The following is a 19697-nucleotide window of genomic DNA, read 5'->3' as shown; positions in this document are numbered from 1 at the left end:
ACTGAACTAAATGCATGGTTAGGATCGTTTATTTGTATAATTAATTTTTAAATACCTTCATATAGTTTTTAGTTAAAATACTATATTATATTTTCGATGTTATATGTTGTAAAAGGATTTTGCAACAACAAATGAGAAGGTGATTATTGGAATAACTCTGTTAAATATCGAAAAAATTAGTTGCAATATGAAGTTATAACTAGATTACTGAAGAACATGATAGATCGCTACTAGATAGACTTGATCTATAATATTGGAATTCAAGGACCTTATAAGTCCCGCAAAATCAACCAAAAACTCACGTTAATTTGTCATATAAAAGTACATATGTTGCATTAACTCTCATGCCTATAAATGGTCAAGAAATTCAATAAATTTTCTACACACCCCTGTATATAGGAATCAAACTCTGATATAATTATTAAAAATACCTTATCACGACTCTAATAGAATCAACGTCAATATATGTGATTGTATCATCAAGAGATAATGCATATATGAGGTTTTCTAGTGAAAATAAGATTATGGAAGCCGCATTAATTACCATAATTTCAAGTATTCTTTAATTATCATATAAATGCCATCTTTATCAGTTAATCAGAAATTTAATATTAGTTAAATACATTTGTGTATGATGTAGAGACGTTCGCCTAAAAAATAAGAGGATGTTCTTAACCTTATTCGCGGTTTCTCAGGTTATCACGAGAGCCTGGAAACCCGATCTGATAGCGTAAGGAATGCTTATATCTCTTCTGGAAACCTGTTTCTAAAAGCTATTTTTAGAATTCTATCGCTGACTCGGGGTGTCGGGGATTTTAATGTCTTACGGTATGTTAGTAAATACTATGAATCATCATATGAAAGTCTATATATTCGGAAGCCTGTGTGTCGAAGTTTTATCATCCTAGAAATATATCAGTCCAGATACTGGTCTTTCGTGAGTTATAAACCGTGGGTAACTAGTTGGAAGCTATTTACAAGAACCTAGACCACTTAGTATTACTAAATTAGTAACCATCGATTCCTCGTGATTAGTTACTATGGGGTACCTTTACACTCTGGAAGGCGTCAAAATCATCTGAATTCTCTATGAATTAGACCCTATAATTCATGCGAGTTTTTTGTACAACATTATATGTCGAAAAATTTTAAATTATAAAATATTTAAAATATAAGCTTAATTTTACATGACATAAAAATATGAGTGCATTTATGAAATCCTTCGGCCTAACTCAGGGTGTCGTAAGTTACGGCATGTTAACAATTGCAATGGATCATTTGAAAGCCTAAATGTCTGAAAGCGTGTCTGCCGAAGTTGTATCATCCTAGAAGCTAGTCTTATTTTAGTTATGGATAAAAACTATTTTCTGAAATCTGCACTTTTGGATAATCATTTGTTTCTTATTGTTGGATTAATTTTATTTATCTATTTACTGAGTCAAAAATAAGACCTAATATTTAGGGATTGTCAAGTGGCTGTTAGTCGTGGTTGTTTTGAGTCTTTTATTTTTCAGATTTAGTTGCTTGTTTTCAGGATAGTGCATATCAATTTGTTACCTCTTGTTCTATCTATTAGATGGTCAGTATGATGTAACTTTAAGTTCTCTATTAATAAGAAGTTGGTTTCAGCAGTATAGCTTCTTCTTTTATCTGTCAGTTTAAGTTAACAGTGGTATCAAAGCCAAACACCTTCTCCTCCGATAATTTTCTTTTTTAAGTCTTGTTTCAGAATCATTTGTCATCACCTTAACGCAGCAGCATAGTGATGACGTCCGAAAATTTTATCAAGGCTTTAATCCCTCATTTTTATGGTCACTATAATCATTGGAGTATACTAATGGAAAACTTCTTGAGGTCCAAGGAGTATTGGAATATTGTTACGGATGGTGTTACAGAGGTTACAAAAGAATCAACAACAGTGCAGAAAGCTGAAAGCGATGTACAAAAATTAAAGGATTTCAAAGCGAAGAATTATCTATTCCACGCCATTGATAAGTCGACCTTATAGACTATTCTTTGAAAAGATAACTCTAAAGATATATGGGATGCAATGAAGAAGAAGTATCAGGGGGACGATAGAGCTAAAAGGGTGTTGTTGCAATCACTTCGTGAGGAGTTTGATGATTTAAAAATGAAGCTGGAGAGTCTGTTACTGACTTCTTTTCGAGGATGATGGCAATCATTAACAAGTTGCTAATTAATGGAGACAAGAAGGAGGATGTTGGTGTGGTTGAGAAGATTATCCGATATTTAACGCCAAAGTATAATTTTATTGTTTGTTTAATTGAAAAGTCCAAAAATATCGATGAACTATCTATTGAGGAACTTGAAAATTCTTTGAAAGTTCACGAGCGAAAAGTCTTTAGGAAAGATGAGGAAGAGCAGGTTCTACAAGCGTTCAGTGGAAACTATCAAAGGGGAGGAGGAAATGGAAACAAAGCTCGTGCAAATTAAGAGCACCAAGGTAGAAAGTTTGGCAGAGGAGGACATCAATCATTTGGTAATAAGCTCAGGTCAGTAGACAAGTCTACGATAGAATGTTACCGTTGTCATAAATTTGGTCACTATAAATCTGAGTGATATACTAATCTGAAGAAACGGAATGGTGAAAGATCTCATTATATTAAAATTAAGGATACATCCGAAGAAGTGATTTTGTTAATGATGTGTCATGAAAAAGAGAAAACAAAGTTAAATATATGGTACTTAGATACTGGTTGCAGTAATCACATGTGTGGAAATGAAAATGCATTCTCTGAGTTAGACAAATCTTTTCGAAATAGTGTGAAATTTGGTGTAACTCAACCATTTCTATTATGGGAAAAGGGAAAGTAATCGTTCAAAGCAAAGGGAATGTAGGTCACATTATTTCTTATATTCTTTTTGTTCATGATTTAAAAACAAACTTGCTTAGTGTTGGACAGCTGCAAGATATGGGGTAAGAAATATGTATTAAAAATGGTGTGTGCACAATTAAGGACAAGAAATTGGGGTTGATAGCTGAGGTAAAAATGATGTATCATGGTTGTGGTATTTTTGATATGGTCACTTAAACTTTGCTGGTTTGCAAACACTTTCGTGAAAAAATATGGTGTTTGGTCTTCCTCAAATAAGTGCTTCATTTGAAGTTTGTGAAGATTGTGTTGTCAGCAAACAACAGAGATCCATTCCCGAAAGAAAAGTCCCTGAGAGCCAAGAAGGTGTTAGAACTGATCCATTCTGACATTTGTGGGCCTATGAATTATACCTCTAATGGAGGAAAAAGGCATTGTATTACCTTTGTTGATGATTTTAGTCGGAAAGTGTGGGTTTATTTTTTGTAGACAAAAGATGAAGCATTCATGGCCTTCAAAAATTACAAAGCACTTGTGGAAAAGAAAACGGGAAATTCTATTCAAGTACTTCGTACGGATCGTGGAGGAGAATATACCTCATATGATTTTATGAAGTTCTGTGAATATCATGGCATTAAGAAACAGATTACAGCAGCCTACACACCTCAACAAAACGGTGTAAGTGAAAGGAAGAATCATACGATCCTTAATATGGTTCGAAGTCTTCTGTCCATGAGTGGAGTACCAAAATTTTTTTGGCCTGAAACGGTTAATTGGAGCATACATATTTTGAATAGGAGTCCTACGTTTTCCGCTAAAAATATGACTCCATATGAAGCCCGGAAAGGTGAGAAGCCTGATGTTGAGCATTTCAGGATTTTTGGGAGCATTGTATATGCTCATGTTCCTAACCAGAGAAGAAAAAAATTGGATGATAAAAGAGAAAAATGCATTTTTCTTGGTATGAACGAGCCAACAAAGGCTTACAAGTTGTATAATCCTATCACTAAGAAAATAGTGGTCAGTCGAGATGTAGTTTTCGATGAAAAAAAATTCCGGTCTTGGGACAGCACTAGTGGCGATGCTTGTACACAAATTCCATCTAATTTTGATGTAGAAAATGAAGTTGAAATGCAAAAACATCAAGAGCAACAAATTTCGGATGGAGCAGAATCTGAAAATGTTAAAAATGATGGTCTCGAAACTCTTGAAAGCAGTGGAACATATCAGGTTCAAGACTCAGCTTGTTTACGTTCTCATCGTGCTAAAATAAGACCGGAATGGATGTCCGATTATCAAGTTCCAGAAAATAAAATTCCAGACGATCCCCTTATACAATTTGCTTTATTTTCTGATTGCGATCCAACAATCTACAAGGAAGCTGTGAAAGAAGAGAAATAAAGGAGTGCTATGGATGATAAAATAGCAACAATCGAGAGAAATGATACGTGGGAGTTGGTTGATCTTCCACCTGGACAAAAGAGCATTGGTGTGAAGTCGGTTTACAAGATAAAGTTCAATGAAATTGGGAAAATTGATAAACATAAAGCACGTCGTGTAGCAAAAGGATACAAGCAGGAGCACGGAATTGATTACATGGAAGTCTTTGCACCTATCGCAAGACATGATACTATTTGTTTGGTGACGGCATTAGCAGCTTGCAGCTCATGGCAAATATTTCAGTTAGATGTCAAGTCGGCATTTTTACATTCGTTGATCAACTGCCTGGCTATGTGAAATCTGGTCTTGAGCATAAAGTCTATAAATTAAAGAAAGCTTTATATGGGCTCAAGTAGGCTCCTAGAGCCTGGTATAGTCGTATATATGCTTATTTTTTAAAAGAAGGTTTCAAAAGGTGTCCTTATGAGCACACTCTTTACACGAAAATTGGAGATGATGGAAAGTTGATTATTGTGTGCTTGTATGTAGATGATCTTATTTATACCGAAAATGATAGTGTCATGATTGAAAGGTTTAAGCAATCTATGATGCATGAGTTTGATATGTCTGATCTTGGGAAGATGCATTTTTTTCTTGTCATAGAAGCAATGAAATCAGATTCTGGAATTTTTCTGTGTCAAAGGAAGTATGTACAAGAAGTATCAGGAAGGTTTGGTATGCTTGATTGCAATCCAATTACTGCTCCGGCTGAAAAGGGTGTGAGGCTTACTAAGGAATTGCTGGGATAGGAGTTGATAGTACTCTTTACAAGCAAATTGTCGGAAGTTTGATATATTTAACAGCAACCAGGCCCGACATAATGCAAGCTGTGAGTATGATTAATAGGTACATGAAAACTCCAAAAGTAATTTATCTTTTAGCAGCAAAGAGAATACTCCGTTACTTGAAGGGAACTTCTGATTTTGGACTGTTCTATACAAGAGGTGAAGTGCCTGAATTGTTTGGCTTCACTGACAATGACTACGCTGGAGATTTGGATGATCGAAAGTGCACTTCTGTTTATGCACTTCTGTTTCATGGTGTTCAAAGAAACAACCAATAGTTACTCTTTCTACTACTGAAGCTGAGTTTGTTGCAGCAGCAGTGTGTACTTGTCAGGCTTTGTGGCTGTGGAATATTCTTGAGGAGCTCCAGTGCAAGCAACAGGATGCCAGTCAAATTTTTTGTGACAATAGTTCCACAATCAAGTTGTCTAAAAATCCTGTATTGCATGGGAGATTCAAACACATAGATGTACGATTTCACTTATTACGTGATTTATCAAGCGGTGGAGTTATTAATTTAATTTATTGTAGAAGTGAAGACCAGGTAGCTGATATATTCACGAAACCCCTCAAATCAGCTGCATTTGTGAAGTTGCGTAAGTTACTTGGAGTCTGCACATTAAAGAACACATGTTAGAGTAAGACTGCAATTTTATGTAGCTGAACGGTGGAGATGTTCAGTTTAAGGGAGGGAATGTTGGATTAATTTTATTTATCTATTTACAGAGTCAAAAATAAGTCCTATATACAGGGGTTGTCAAGTAGTTGTTATTCGTGGTTGTTTTGAGTCTTCTATTTTTCAGATTTAGTTGTTTGTTTTCAGGATAATGCATATCAATTTGTTACCTCTTGTTCTATTTATTAGATGATCAGTATGATGTAACTTTAAGTTCTCTGTTAATAAGAAGTTGGTTTCAGCAGTATAGCTTTTTTTTTATCTGTCGGTTTAAGTTAACACTTATAATAGCTATTATGGGCTATCTTTAAACCTATGAAATTCTTCCAAATCATTTGAGTTTCTTTTGGATTGGACCATAAAACATTAATGGGCCTAGGTATGATTTATGCAAGATTTTGATGATAACATTATATGTCGTAAAATTTTAAAAGATTAAATATTTAACATATAACGCTTAATTTCACGTGACATAAAAATTGAAGCCTCTGCAAAATTATTCTAAAAACAATATCTTGAAATAGAAGTATTTTATAATTTTTCAAGAATTTCGTACAAATTTTTCAAATTATATGATCTGAGCAATAATACACCAAACTAAAATGTTTATTAGTATTTTTTTAATTTATATTATACCATTATATATTTTATTTTTATATAAAAACTAATATTATTAGCATTATACTAATAATACTAATAATATTATTAGTATTTCACAACTTTCTTGTGAAATAGTAGTGCAGGCTGGTTGGGCCAAGAGATGAAAAATGGACTTTGTGACTTATAAAAAGGGCAGAAGGGGGCTGAGTACAAGGGTTTTAGAAAAATCAGAGAGCGGCGCGAGGGGTAATAATTATTTATTAAGATGGATTCGTTTTCAAACCCCTCAGCGAGCGGCGGATCATCACCTCCTATTTCACAAGAAGATTTCATGAATCAACTCAAAACCCAACTCGCTCAGGCCTATGCTGAGGAATTTCTCGAGGTCCTTTTTTTACCTTAATTAATCAATCAATTTTATTTTTTTTGATGTTTGACTAGTTATTACTATCTTAGGTTAATTATAATTGATTTAAGTTAATTTTAAGTTAAGTATGAAATTTAAATATTCACGCCCACATTTGCCCGTACTGAGAATTTAAGTAAGGATTAGGGATATTTTGCTAGCATAAGCTTTGCAATTGTTTTAATGATGTACTTATTTAAGTGGGGTGAGCCCCCAATACGTGAATTGCGATCACACAGCAAGCAGGGATTATTTTTTTGAGCCCCATTGTGTGATTGTGAGGATTGTTGTGTAAGGGGTGTCTTATACGTTAAGCGGGTTTTTGGGGGTTAAGATTGGCCCTATAGTACACATAAACTTGTTAATATGTTTAATGAACTCAGAGCCTCGTTTTAAGCCAGATATGAGGGATAACTAGTTGAAATTTTAATTACGTGATTGTTTAGAATCTTTACAGCCTCATTTATGTGGTTAATTATCAATTTATTCACTTATTTCATTCCAGTATATCAAGTGGGTCACCGAATTTTTTTAGGTCTCTATTAAGTCACTCAACTCGCAATTGGTTACTGAGTTATGTTACATTGGGTTTGCTGTTAAAATAAACATATTTCGTCAAATAGGTCTACAAGAACTTGACGTGGGTCTTGATTTGGAAGGGAGTTGTATTTGACCTGCATTTTCTGCATAGCAATAAAACATTTCTGTTAAAGAAAAAGAAAAATAATTGGATTTATATCAGTTACAATTAAAATAGGGGTACGAAGAACCGTAGAAACCTTATTTTCGCATATGTATTTATGGGTCTAGTTTGACATGGAATGCCGACATTACAAAACTAGTTCTTCTAATGTTTGTTCAGCTTTGTTCGTCTATCATTATCAAAATATGTAACTGAATGCTACATTTTATTAGTTGAGTGATTTAATAGAGACCAAAAGTTTCTCGGTGATCCGCTTGATGTATTTGAGTGAAATAAGTGATTTATTTGATAATTAACCCCTCATTTATGTGTATACTCTATGGTTATATATGTTGAGAGATTATATTTGGACTTGTGGGGAACATATATTCAGCCAACTTTTGAGTCTTAACCAATCCGAGCTTTCTCCTTTTCGTCTGCTGGATTATTTTATCAAACTAAGAGTTTGAGTTTAGAGTAGGTAACTTTCAAGCTAAGACAAACAAACGTACTTAATCAGAACAAACATAGAGCCAATTGCAAATTACTCTGCTTATGAACAGTATTGTGTTATCCTTAAAGTTGGCTTCTTCTTATTCTTTGAACACTTTCATTATAGACGTGCTTCGAAATATATGTGTATATAAATTATTGTTAGCCACATTACAGGACCACTTCGGTTTTGCAGTGACCACATCATCTCTTAACTTGTGTTCAATATCTGTTAATATTCTCTGCAGTTCGATTTTATTATGTATCTTGAAGTGAATCCACTTTCAGATTGCACTTATTGTCAGTAAGTAAGAGTGGATGTCGGATTTATATCCTTTGTTAGAGGAACATATTCTTGTCACGAATGTGTAATGTATTTTGTTATCCATCACCTATGTAAATATTAAAAATCCACAAAAATCAAATCAGATTTTTTCTTTTGAGATAATTCTTAACAATCATGACTACATGGATGCAGCAATGTGTGGAAAACCGCCGTAAGCGTCAATTTTCAAGGCAAAAATTATCAGAATTAATTTAAAACCAGAAGTTTTGTACGTTTGTGGAGTTTTTGTCCAATGGGTGCAAACTGCATAGTTTTATGTTATAAATTTCGTGAATGATAATTAAAGATGAACGATACGATATATGCATGTTTAGGAAGGTTTATCATTTCTCCACAGATACAAGTGCCAGCTATGTTTTAGGCATAGCTGACTCCTACAGCCAGTTGATAATGATACATTTGTGCAAGTTCTATCATTTATCAGTTCACGGTACAATAAATCATGAAGCATATGCTATAGTTTGGTCGATTATTTGAGAGTATACAGCTAATTATTTTTTAATAAAACAGACTGTTAGAGGAAAGTGCTTTGACAAGTGCATCACAAAACCTGGCAGTAGCTTAAGCGGTGGTGAAAGTAGCTGCGTTTCCAGGTGTGTTGATCGTTATATTGAAGCCACTGGTATAATCAGCAGAGCTCTTTTCTCTTCCCAACGCTGAGGGATTGACCATTAAAGGAACAGGCTTCTATTAGAATTTACATGGAGAAGAGTAGAAACAATTTACTATGCATGGCATCTGCATGCAGATTACTCAGTTTTCTGTTTAATTGGAACTGGAAGTACCAATTATGGATTTGTATTACTTGATGCTTTAGGCTATGGTTTTTTCTGTTAAACAATCCAACTTTGCTTGGTTAAGAGTTTCCATATATTTAATTCCCCTTCGGCATGTCTCCTTTATGGTTAAGAAAATAGAGTAAATAGAGTAATATACCAATATATACTTGGCTTCATATATTTAAAATAATAAATGCATACTTATTCAAATATTATCTTTGTGTATTGCTTTCATCATAATCTTACTTACGATTCTAATCCAAATCATACTTGTATGTTTATAATGTAGTCATGGAGTTCGGATTTTACTCTTATGGTCTTATTTAATGATTGGCTCATTTAGTCGTGTTGGATTCGAGATTCTAGTTTCGGTGTTTATACAAGTGTTTATGCAGGTGTTCTTCCCCCTCCTCTCCTCTAGCTGAGTTGCAGCTATTATATTATTTCAACAAGTACGATTACAACAAGTCGTTTACACCTATGCTCACAAACAAAACAGCAAGATGTTACTAGAGTTCTCAAATGAAGTAGAGCTCCCAAGTAGATAGTTTATATCTTTAATATGAAGTAACTATACAGAAATTTCCTCACAGTAGTTCAAACAATAGCTCAACAAATGAAATTTTATCAGTAACTAGTTAATATTTGTCAAGTGTATATAAATAAACAAACATTTGTAAAGAAAAAACAATAGCAGTTGGTCTGTGATCTCAGATGACAGGCTTCTGGTAGCACAACCGTAAGAAATTATTAATACGGGCCATATTTCGCGCAGCTATTTCCTCAGGCTGTGCAAGATGTACTCGGCATAAAGATCCCTGCAGTGAAAGGTAAACGTTAATGATTATTTTTGTCAGCTAAAGAAACTAATCTTTCTTCAGGCTGTGCATGAGGTACTCGGCATAAAGATCCCTGCAGTGAAAGGTAAATCTTAATGATTATTTCTTTTAGCTAAAGAAACTAAATTAGTATGTTAGCAGTCTAATCTGGTAGAACTTTATAAGATACCATGGTTGGATTTGTGAGTAGTTCAGTACTTTTATATGATTAAGTCTTATCATCCCTTCTCTGTTGGTGTCTATTCCTGTTATTTTGTTTCCTAATTTCTCTAAAGAACATCAATATTTCTCAAGATATATGGTTAAAGAGGGAAAGAGTCTCTAGTAGGACATGCAGGTATGGATTGTTTAGTTCAACTAGATACAAATAAAACCAGTCTGAACCACCCTTGAGCTGTCTCTGTCTCAACAGACAACAATGGAACACAAGTCCTAGACTTATATTCTTGAATCTAGACTTTATCAGCATCTCGATAGCTGAGAGCTAATTGTCTAGTAGACCAAGGATATGAGTCTAATTACCAGAACTGAGCAAGGGAGATAGAGGTTAGGCAGAAGTTTACAGTAGTACAATTTAGATGCAGGCTCCTTCAGCATATTTATTTTAGTGTAGGGCCGGAAATAGGGTATATTGTAGTACTTCTGAAACAGCGTTCTTTATAGTTCCTACTGTAAAAAATTGGCAAAAGGATGACTAATGAATAATAGTAGTGATATATAATGCTGCTGAGGTATCAGCCATGAAACTGGTATCGTTCCCAGAAAAATGAAAACCTCGTGAACTTGAAGTGAATACTTGTAAACATTGTAATGTAATATAATTGATTCCTAACACATAGTGATCAAGCTTACATGGAGTGCTGGATTGCTTCATGAGCCGTAGCTGGAGGCAGAAATTCGTTCACTGCAACCTCCTTGTTTTCATTCTTCTTGTCTGAAAGCAATGGAAAACTCTGTTAGTAATTCTGTATATACTTGAATAAGAGCAAGTTAAACAGTTTGGCATAAGCTCACAATCTTCAAAGAAGCGACGGATCTCCATAAGGCGATGTGGGGGAAGCTGATTAATATCAGTATAATGACGATACTCTGGATCGTCAGCACACACTGCAATGATTTTGTCATCCTTCTCTCCCTATACATGATAGGAAAATAATGTAAGCGCAAAAGCACAATCAAACATATATCTTCATAGCTAAAAGATCTTAATCTGTGCATGTAAAAGCACCTGATCAATCATGGGCATCAATCCTATAGCCTTGGCACGGAGAAAGCATCCAGGAATGACTGGCTCCTGTTGTTGCAGAAGTTAATAAAAAGTTGACTAACTAAATTTCAATTAGCATCATAGATACACATAAAATTTTAGACCAAGGGCTTCACTTAAGCTAACCTGCATCAAGACCAATACATCCATGGGATCATTATCCTCACATAATGTTCGAGGTATGAATCCGTAATTGTGAGGATAGACAACCGAGGAATACAAGATACGATCAACCTGGTGAGGCAAGAAGACAAAATGTCAGTTAACAGATTCGACAACCAACTTAAGTAATTGGATTTCTGGTCATGGGAAGTACCTTGATAAGGCCAGTTTTCTTATCAAGTTCATATTTGACCTTACTTCCTTTAGTAATCTCGCAGACCTGCAAATTGATCAAGAGACAGTAGGTTGGTACATTGGCAGGATACGAATCAGAATAAGAATATTGAAGGAATGGTGCCAAGTACTTACGACATTGACTGTCTGGGGAGCTCCAGGTCCTGGATTGATAAATTACGTGTAATTAAATCTTGCATAAATGGATGGATAGATCGAAAGAAAATGATCAAAAAAGGAAAAAAAAACATTTTGGCACTAAAATAACGCAATTTCATATAACTTTGTGCCATGAATAGCGAACATTTCTACACCAACATTTTCGACAGTTTGTGCTAAAAATGACCAGCACCCGTAAATGGATCGAGGATCGATGTATATATACGAAATAACATATGTATGTGGTTTGCAAAATGATATTTGAGTTAGTTACCGATATCGAGATCATGCCATGGATGTGCAGCAACTTGTCTCCTTGACAAAGATGAAAGGATTCTCTCATTCAACTTAGGAGCCTTGCCTCCACTAGGAGACTTTGGTGCACCTTCCTCCTCAGTGCTCATTTTTCTTGTTAATCTCTGAGTAATTGATGAAAGTGTATATCAAAGAATATATATCAACTTTCCCACAAATATTTGAACATATATAGGTTCATGATTCATGCAATGCAACAACTAGAAAGATGGGTAGACAAACATGCATATCTAATAAAAGAGAGACAGAGAGTAAATTGGAAAAAGAGAATCAAGTATGTGCTAGCCAAGTGGTGGTGTAGGAGTCATGCTTGATCCTGTTTTGACGCACAGCTGTGTAGACTTTTCATAAGAGGCTAGAGGCACTATCAAATTTTATTCTAAAAAGTTTATATTATTGTGCAAATTTATATTCTATTGATTGTGTGTCTATTCTTATTTATCTTATTTGGTTGATTGTGGTATAAATTTTCTTTCTCTCATGCTTTAAAGTGGTTTTTTTTACCATAAACTATTTTTCTTATAGGTATCCCACAAGCATTTCTCACGACCCTAAACGTCATTTTGGGGTTAAAAATTGTCTAAAATATCACTTGTGAAAATAATTGCCCTAAATGTCACTTCAAAACGGTGCATCGTGTAACGTTTATGCAAAAGATCCAAAACGGTAATTCGTGTAGCGTTTTGGCACTTTGGTTTTTTTATATGCGCAAAACGTTAGATAAAATAGCGTTTTGATACAAAAGCAACAAAACGTCATATAAAGTAACGTTTTTACCTTTTTAAAAAAAAAAAACAAAACGCTACATCGTGTAGCGTTTTGGGTTGTTTTCTAAATACTACACGATGTAACGTTTTGAAATGACATTTTGAGCCATTTTTTTTCAAAAGTGATATTTTGGACCATTTTATACACCAAAGTGATATTTTGATCCATTTCTCGTAATTTTATAAGTGTCAATGTATGCTCCTTGTCAAACTCATCACTTCTGTCTTCAGAGTATACATTTCTCATCGAAGTCTGAGATGGAGCCCGGAGAGCGCAGATGACACAGAGGAGAGAAAGGTATCCCAACTAGCCAGAATGCTGGGATGATCCAAGCATTCCTCCGATACTCGTTGTACACATCGGTTTCTTAAAAGGCTTAAATCTCAAAGTAGTCACTGAACTCAATATCATATATCAAAAAGAACACTCTAGTTATCGGGGACTCGTATGCACTATTCTAGTTGAAAGTAATGACACCTTCGTTATTCAAGATCGTTGACTTGACGGAAAACGTTACAAACTTAACGGAGAATACAAATGGCATGACATTGCAACAGATGACAACTTACATGGCTTCCAAATAAGCATGACTACCTTTATAATAAAAAAAGAAATACATACAAGTCATAATCGATTAAAAGTTTAAATTCTTAAATCAAATCCTTCTAATAATTTAATAATTAGCCAACCTCAATTTAAGCCTTGAATATTCAGAAGAAGATGATAAAGCTTCTTTTCTTTCGCTAAATTTATGATTGTAAATGAAAGTAAAGTACTCAGATTCTGATTTTTGATGGGTATGAATCTTCCAAAATGTCGTGTATATATAATGGTTGATTTCCAGATTCTGGCGAGTCCTGACTCTCTTGATATTCATGTATGTCTATATATATATAGCATTTTCAGGAGTTTATACATAAACAACATAAGTTAATAACACATTGTATCATCCATAACTAGAATACAACTGAAAATAATCTAAAAGTACAATAAAGATTCATTAAATAGAGGAAACTAACTAATAAGCAATACCAGGAAATTGAAGTTTCCCCTATAAACAAACAACAATTGGTTGTCACGAAGAAAGTTATTTTCCACAACAAACTCCTTCCATCCAATACCGAATCTGCATCGCCTTCCAGTCTTCAAAACTTCAACATTCCAATCCCTTCCACCATAAGTCAAGATAGTATTCGTTCTTTTGCCCCAGTCAAAATAAATTGGAAATAAATCTCTTCCAATATCCTAATATTTAACACATTAATTGAATAAGAACTGTACAACTAAACATATATTTAGCAATAAACAAGTCATTTCATAAGTTAACTTACCACGCCATGAAATTTCTTCCCTACATGACATTGAGAAAGTACAGCAACAAAGGACGAGGGTTCCTCAGCCAGTGGTATATTATCATCTAAATAGGAAACCAAAGAAAATTCTTACAAAGACTTCATAATTAATGAAAACACTAAGAGAAAAAAAACTACCAATGGGAATGTTGTTCTGCTGTTCCACCACGGACGACGCATCCCAATCCGAGTCTAATACTGCAAGAAGTTTTAAGAATAAATATATCCAATTTGAAAATACTTTATGAGTAATGAAAAGAATAAGAGAAAAAATTGTTACCAATGGGATTGTTGTTCTGCTGTTCCTCCATTGACAAATCATCTAAATCCGAACTTGAGTCTAATAGTGCAAGATGATTTCAGAAAAAAATATAACTAAACACTTAAGAAATAAGGTGTGTAAATATATGAAGAAACTGTATACCTTGGTCACTGTTGTTATGCACTGGTGTAATTGAATTAATATCCAAATCAGATTCTGAACCTACAAATTCAAGATTAATACTTAATTGCGCTGGTGCAATTGAATTAATGATTAATGGAAACAACAGTGTCAGATTACGATGTTACCAATTTGTATAAAGATTATTCTATATTTACTGAACAGTGAACATACCTCCTTTATATGTACTCTCACTGACCAATATAATCTGCATGTCTTCATCAATGGCATTACCAATTAAACTCGTCAAATCAGTTGCAGTTGAATGGTATTGAAGATTAGGTACCTCATCCACAGTAGGCTCATTAGACAATATTTTTTGGAACAATTCAACACGAAATTGACCATCAGAATTAACTAAATGATTCAAACCCTCAGAGTTGTAAACCTCCACACTGAAATTTGCCTCACCAAAGTAGTCAAAAATAATGACATATTCATCTAAAACTTCATACTGCTCAAAGAAAACTTTTAAACCATGTATTTTCCGATCAGAATGAGAATACATGAAAGAAGTTCGATAACCACCACCAAGAGAAATATTGAGTGGATTTGATAACCGATCTCCGTATTTCGCAACAAAAGCATGAGGAATTTCCTGAATATATTTAAGGAGTAAGAAAAACAAGAACGTAGTTAACTCCAAACATTCTTATATTTAAAAACTTACCAAATGACCAAATTCCAAAGCATTTAAGGTAACAAATTTATAGAACCTCTAGTAAGATTTAATGACATCTAAACCTGTTCAGTATTAAAAACCGTCAACCAATAACATATGAAGGAACGAAATAAATAAGTAGAAATTATAAAAAATAGAGGTACCATGAACATTGTCATCTTTCTTTAGAACTGAAGGAGGGAAAACAACTAATTTGAATATTGGCATATCAGATACATCAAGTGTGGGAACTACACGAATAGCAAGGGTGTCACCAACATCTATGTGTGCACTATGAAGAAAATGATCCCACATCTGATCAAAATAGGCATATTTGTTCACCCATTTCACTCCAATTTTCCACATATGACTCTCAAATCCTAGCATTATATTAGGGCGGCCAACCTTCAAGTCTAATTGGTAACATGCAAACTCACACAAAACCTAAACAAAAAATAATATATAAGATACCGGAAAAAATCAGACATTTAAGTATTACGAAGAAAACTAACCTCAGACCAAGATTCATCCATACGGGGCGCCGTGGTAATCACCAATTTATGATGGCAAGTGAAATTCTCCAAAATACTAAATTTTTTAGTAGAAGCCAGTACATCTATAGCAATACTATCATTCCTGCAATCTGTACATGATTCCAAATAACCTATTTCCAATCCGTAACAGTCGAATATTTGGATTTTGAAGTCTGATCCACCAAGATATGATAATAAAATCATGTTGTAAGGCGTGACACCATAAAATTTCATCAGAGATTCTAACTGTAGGATACTTTTCCCTTCTTTAAATAACATACCGGACCAAACTTTTTCATTCGGAGCATGCAAAGTTACCCTTTCTGATATGATATCAGAACATGCAGTGAAAAAACCACTAGGAAGATTCTATTACGGAAAATTAAGAAATTATTAGGTAATTTGAAAAGAACCAAACAGTAAAAGAAAACAGAAACAGAACAAAATATCAATTTAAGAGTGAAGGAAACACTTACAATTGTTCCAAATGCAAATGATTCTGCAGGAGAATGACAAAGTACAGTAACATGACCCATTATGTAATGAAGATGAAAAACACAAGAACATGGACTATGAAAAGTACAAGAGCATGGACTACGGACTAAGATGGAAGCAATAAACCCAATTGAAGAGATAATTTAGACAGCGATTAGTTGAAGTTAATACTCAAAAGTAAATGGGCTTTAAGACATGCACATATGTCAAGAAAGGAAACGGTTGAAACTGCAGACTGGTAAATAGTTTTTTTATAGTTCTCACATGACACACACAGTCAAATTACAATTTGGTATCTAATTTTTTTTTTTTTGATAATAATTGTTGCAATAATAATCATAACCTATGAAATAAAATTTATTAGAATATAATGAAATAATGATTCTACAAAATTAATAAATTTGTAATTTAATATATTGATTAAAATTTATATAATGTAATCACTTTTAAAAATTTAATATTAGGGATATATAATTTTAAATTATATACATACGCTAAATAACATAAATTTGATTCGAATGAAATCACTGTTGGAAATCTTATTCCAATTAAATTAAACCCTATTTTAATTACACAAATTATATGTGGGAGTTCTATATTTTTTAAAGATTCGTTCTGCCTCAATACGTAATTTTGTTACATCAAATAAATAAAAAAAATTATTGAATATAAATATAATGGTTAGGGTATATATAAGGGGTTTCTAAAAAAATTTACATGACGACCAACATTTTTTTAAGGGAATACAAAAATAATATCTAATCGTACAATCGTCTATTTTTCTTTTCCACGATGAATATGAGGAATTAATGATTGTACAACATTAATAGAATTGTATTTTAATATATTGATTAAAATTTATAATTTGTAATCACTTTTAAATATATTATGTTAAGGATTTATAATTTGAAATTATATACATACCCTATATAACATAAATTTGATTCTAATGAAATCGCTGTTAAAAATCTTATTCCAATTAAATTTAACCATGTTTTTATTACACAATTTATATGTGGGAGTTCGATATTTTTTAAAGATTCGTTCTGCCTCGGTACGTAATTTTGTTACATCAAATAAGTACATAAAAAATTATTCAATAAAAATATAATGGTTAGGGTATATATAAGGGGTATCTACAAAAATTGACATGACGGCCAACATTTTTTTAAAGGGAATAAAAAAATAATATCTAATCGTACATTATGCTTTTTTTCTTTTTTATGATGCCAAAGCGTAGCGGGCACAAGTCACTAGTAATTTAATAATTAGCCAACCTCAATTTAAGCCTTGAATATTCAGAAGAATATGATAAAGCTTCTTTTCTTTCGCTAAATTTATGATTGTAAATGAAAGTAAAATACTCGGATTCTGATTTTTGATGGGTATGAATCTTCCAAAATGTCGTGTATATTTAATGGTTGATTTCCAGATTCTGGCGAGTCCTGACTCTCTTGATATTCATGTATGTCTATATATATATAGCATTTTCAGGGGTTTATACATAATCTTCATTTTACATTTTAATTTTCATTTTTAAATGGAAAACATAATTAGATGCATTGATTTTCTCTTATACAATATCTCTAATTTATATTTTTTTAATCTTGGATACTGCTTTTTTTTTTTTTTTGAAACAAAACTGAATATTTCATTCAAGAAGCATCAATAGTACAAATCTCCACCAAATGGGTAGGAGGAGACGTGAAAATGATAAAGCAATTAACCGAACAAGGCATTTTAGCTAATCCATGAGCTACCTCATTGGCTTGCTTTCGAACAAACTTGACACTAACCCCTGACAACGACTGGAGCAATAGTCTGCAATGGTCAATTATGTGGCCAACCTCTAACAGAAACTTGTTCTGGCCATTAATTGCATTGACTGCTACTAGTGAGTCCGACTCCACCGTCACCTTTCTACCATCCATACTCTTCACCCACGAGAGAGCTTCTCTTATCCCTAGAACTTCTGCTTCCAATGCGTCTGCTGCTTGAGAAAGGACTACAGTTCGGCCCTCGACAAAACTTCCAAGATGGTTACGTATTACCATTCCTATGGAGAAAGATTCAGCCCCCTGAAACCACGAAGCATCTACATTAACCTTATATTCCCCAGCTGCTGGGGTCGTCCACTTCCTCAGATTACAGTTCGTTTGAGATTGGTGAACTCTCTTCTCTGTCACTCCCTTTGCTCTGGCTTCCTTCCAGTCCTGCACCATTTTGCTACAACACTCCACAGCTACCTTCCCTGTAACCGTCTTACCCTCCCAGACTTGCTTATTTCTCCAGAACCAGATTCCATATAGAACCATGCACCCCTGCGTAATTTCACTCTGGGATGCCGTCTCCAATTTATGAAGAAGCCATACATTAGCTTCGTCCATCTCATTCGTGTCGTACAGCAAATTTACATGTTGCCAGCAGCTCATTGCAAAAGAGCACTCAAAGAATACATGGCGTAAATTCTCAATATCAACATTACACATGGGACAGCTAGTAGGGACTGGGATACCTTTACCTTGCAGCCTCACTCTCACAGGCAAATTATTGCGACAAAATCTCCAGATAAAAATTTTGACCTTGTGTGGGAGAGTCAATTGCCAGACCTTGTGCCAGCCATTCGACTGAGGAATTGCAGAGCTGTCAACATTTCGATTATGCCAAAAATTGTACCCAGCTTTCACTGTATATATCCCATCCTTGGAGCTGGACCATACTATTCTATCCTCAACTTCATGATGTGGCACCCTAGTTGCCAGAATAGCTTTAGCATCAACCATCATAAACAGCTGCTTCACTTTCCTTTCATCCCATATTTTAGTTCCTGGAATGAATAACGACTTGACACATTCAGACCTGCCAGCATAGCCATGAAAATCTTCCACACAAAAATTATTTTTATCTCTTAGCCAGTGATCTTTAGTAGCAATAATATCACTGCCATTTCCTACCACCCATCTGTAACCACCCTTCAATAGTTCCTTGACTTGCCATATTCCCCCCCAGACCGTGCTCGAGTTGTTTCCTTTAACAGCATGTAACAAACTTGAATCAGAAAAGTATCTAGCTTTTAGCACTCTAGAAACCAGAAGATTGGGACGACTCATACAACGCCACACTTGTTTACCTAATAACGCAATGTTAAACCCATACAGGCTTCGAAAGCCTAAGCCCCCTTTACCTTTTGACATACTCATTGACTCCCATGAATGCCAGTGGACACCCCTTCTCTGACCATTACCTGATTTCCACCAATATTCATTGAACAATCTCTCTATCTCCTGGCACAGCGATATTGGAAGCAAAAAACATGTCATACAATAACTGGGAATAGATTGTGCAGCATTTTTTAGAAGAACTGTTTTACCCGCTCTCGAGATAGGCTTTGCACACCATGCCTGCAGTTTGCGACTAACTTTCTCTTTTAAAAACCCAAACATCCTTTTCTTCGAGCGACCGATCAAAGCAGGTAAACCCAGGTAATTAC

At 34.2% G+C, this 19697-nt stretch overlaps 2 protein-coding genes across 3 annotated transcripts; one reads left to right on the top strand and one right to left on the bottom strand.

Annotated features, from left to right (window-relative positions):
• Window positions 1–6535: 6535 nt before the first annotated feature.
• LOC141695138 (mitochondrial import inner membrane translocase subunit Tim13) lies at window positions 6536–9152 on the top strand. The gene is made up of 2 exons (XM_074499393.1): window positions 6536–6720; window positions 8772–9152. The coding sequence occupies exons 1-2, from the start codon at window positions 6601–6603 to the stop codon at window positions 8919–8921; spliced, it is 270 nt and encodes an 89-aa protein (XP_074355494.1). The 5' UTR covers window positions 6536–6600; the 3' UTR covers window positions 8922–9152.
• A 416-nt stretch (window positions 9153–9568) lies between these two features.
• On the bottom strand, window positions 9569–12204 carry LOC141697828 (soluble inorganic pyrophosphatase 1-like). Of its 2 annotated transcripts, none has more exons than XM_074502380.1 (8): window positions 11916–12196; window positions 11618–11646; window positions 11463–11528; window positions 11273–11380; window positions 11108–11173; window positions 10894–11014; window positions 10732–10813; window positions 9569–9858 (listed from the first exon to the last, which is right to left on the bottom strand). In XM_074502380.1, exons 1-8 carry the CDS (start codon window positions 12043–12045, stop codon window positions 9816–9818), a joined length of 645 nt encoding a protein of 214 aa, XP_074358481.1. In that variant the 5' UTR covers window positions 12046–12196; the 3' UTR covers window positions 9569–9815. The 2 variants fall into 2 exon arrangements, with proteins under 2 accessions (XP_074358481.1, XP_074358480.1); XM_074502379.1 differs by having other exon boundaries at window positions 9814–9952; window positions 11916–12204.
• Window positions 12205–19697: the final 7493 nt, after the last annotated feature.

This window comes from Apium graveolens, chromosome 11 (assembly GCF_009905375.1).
Source record: "Apium graveolens cultivar Ventura chromosome 11, ASM990537v1, whole genome shotgun sequence".
Lineage (NCBI taxonomy): Eukaryota > Viridiplantae > Streptophyta > Magnoliopsida > Apiales > Apiaceae > Apium > Apium graveolens.
The sequence above is the reverse complement of the archived record's forward strand: the minus strand, read 5'-3'. Positions and strand labels throughout refer to the sequence as shown.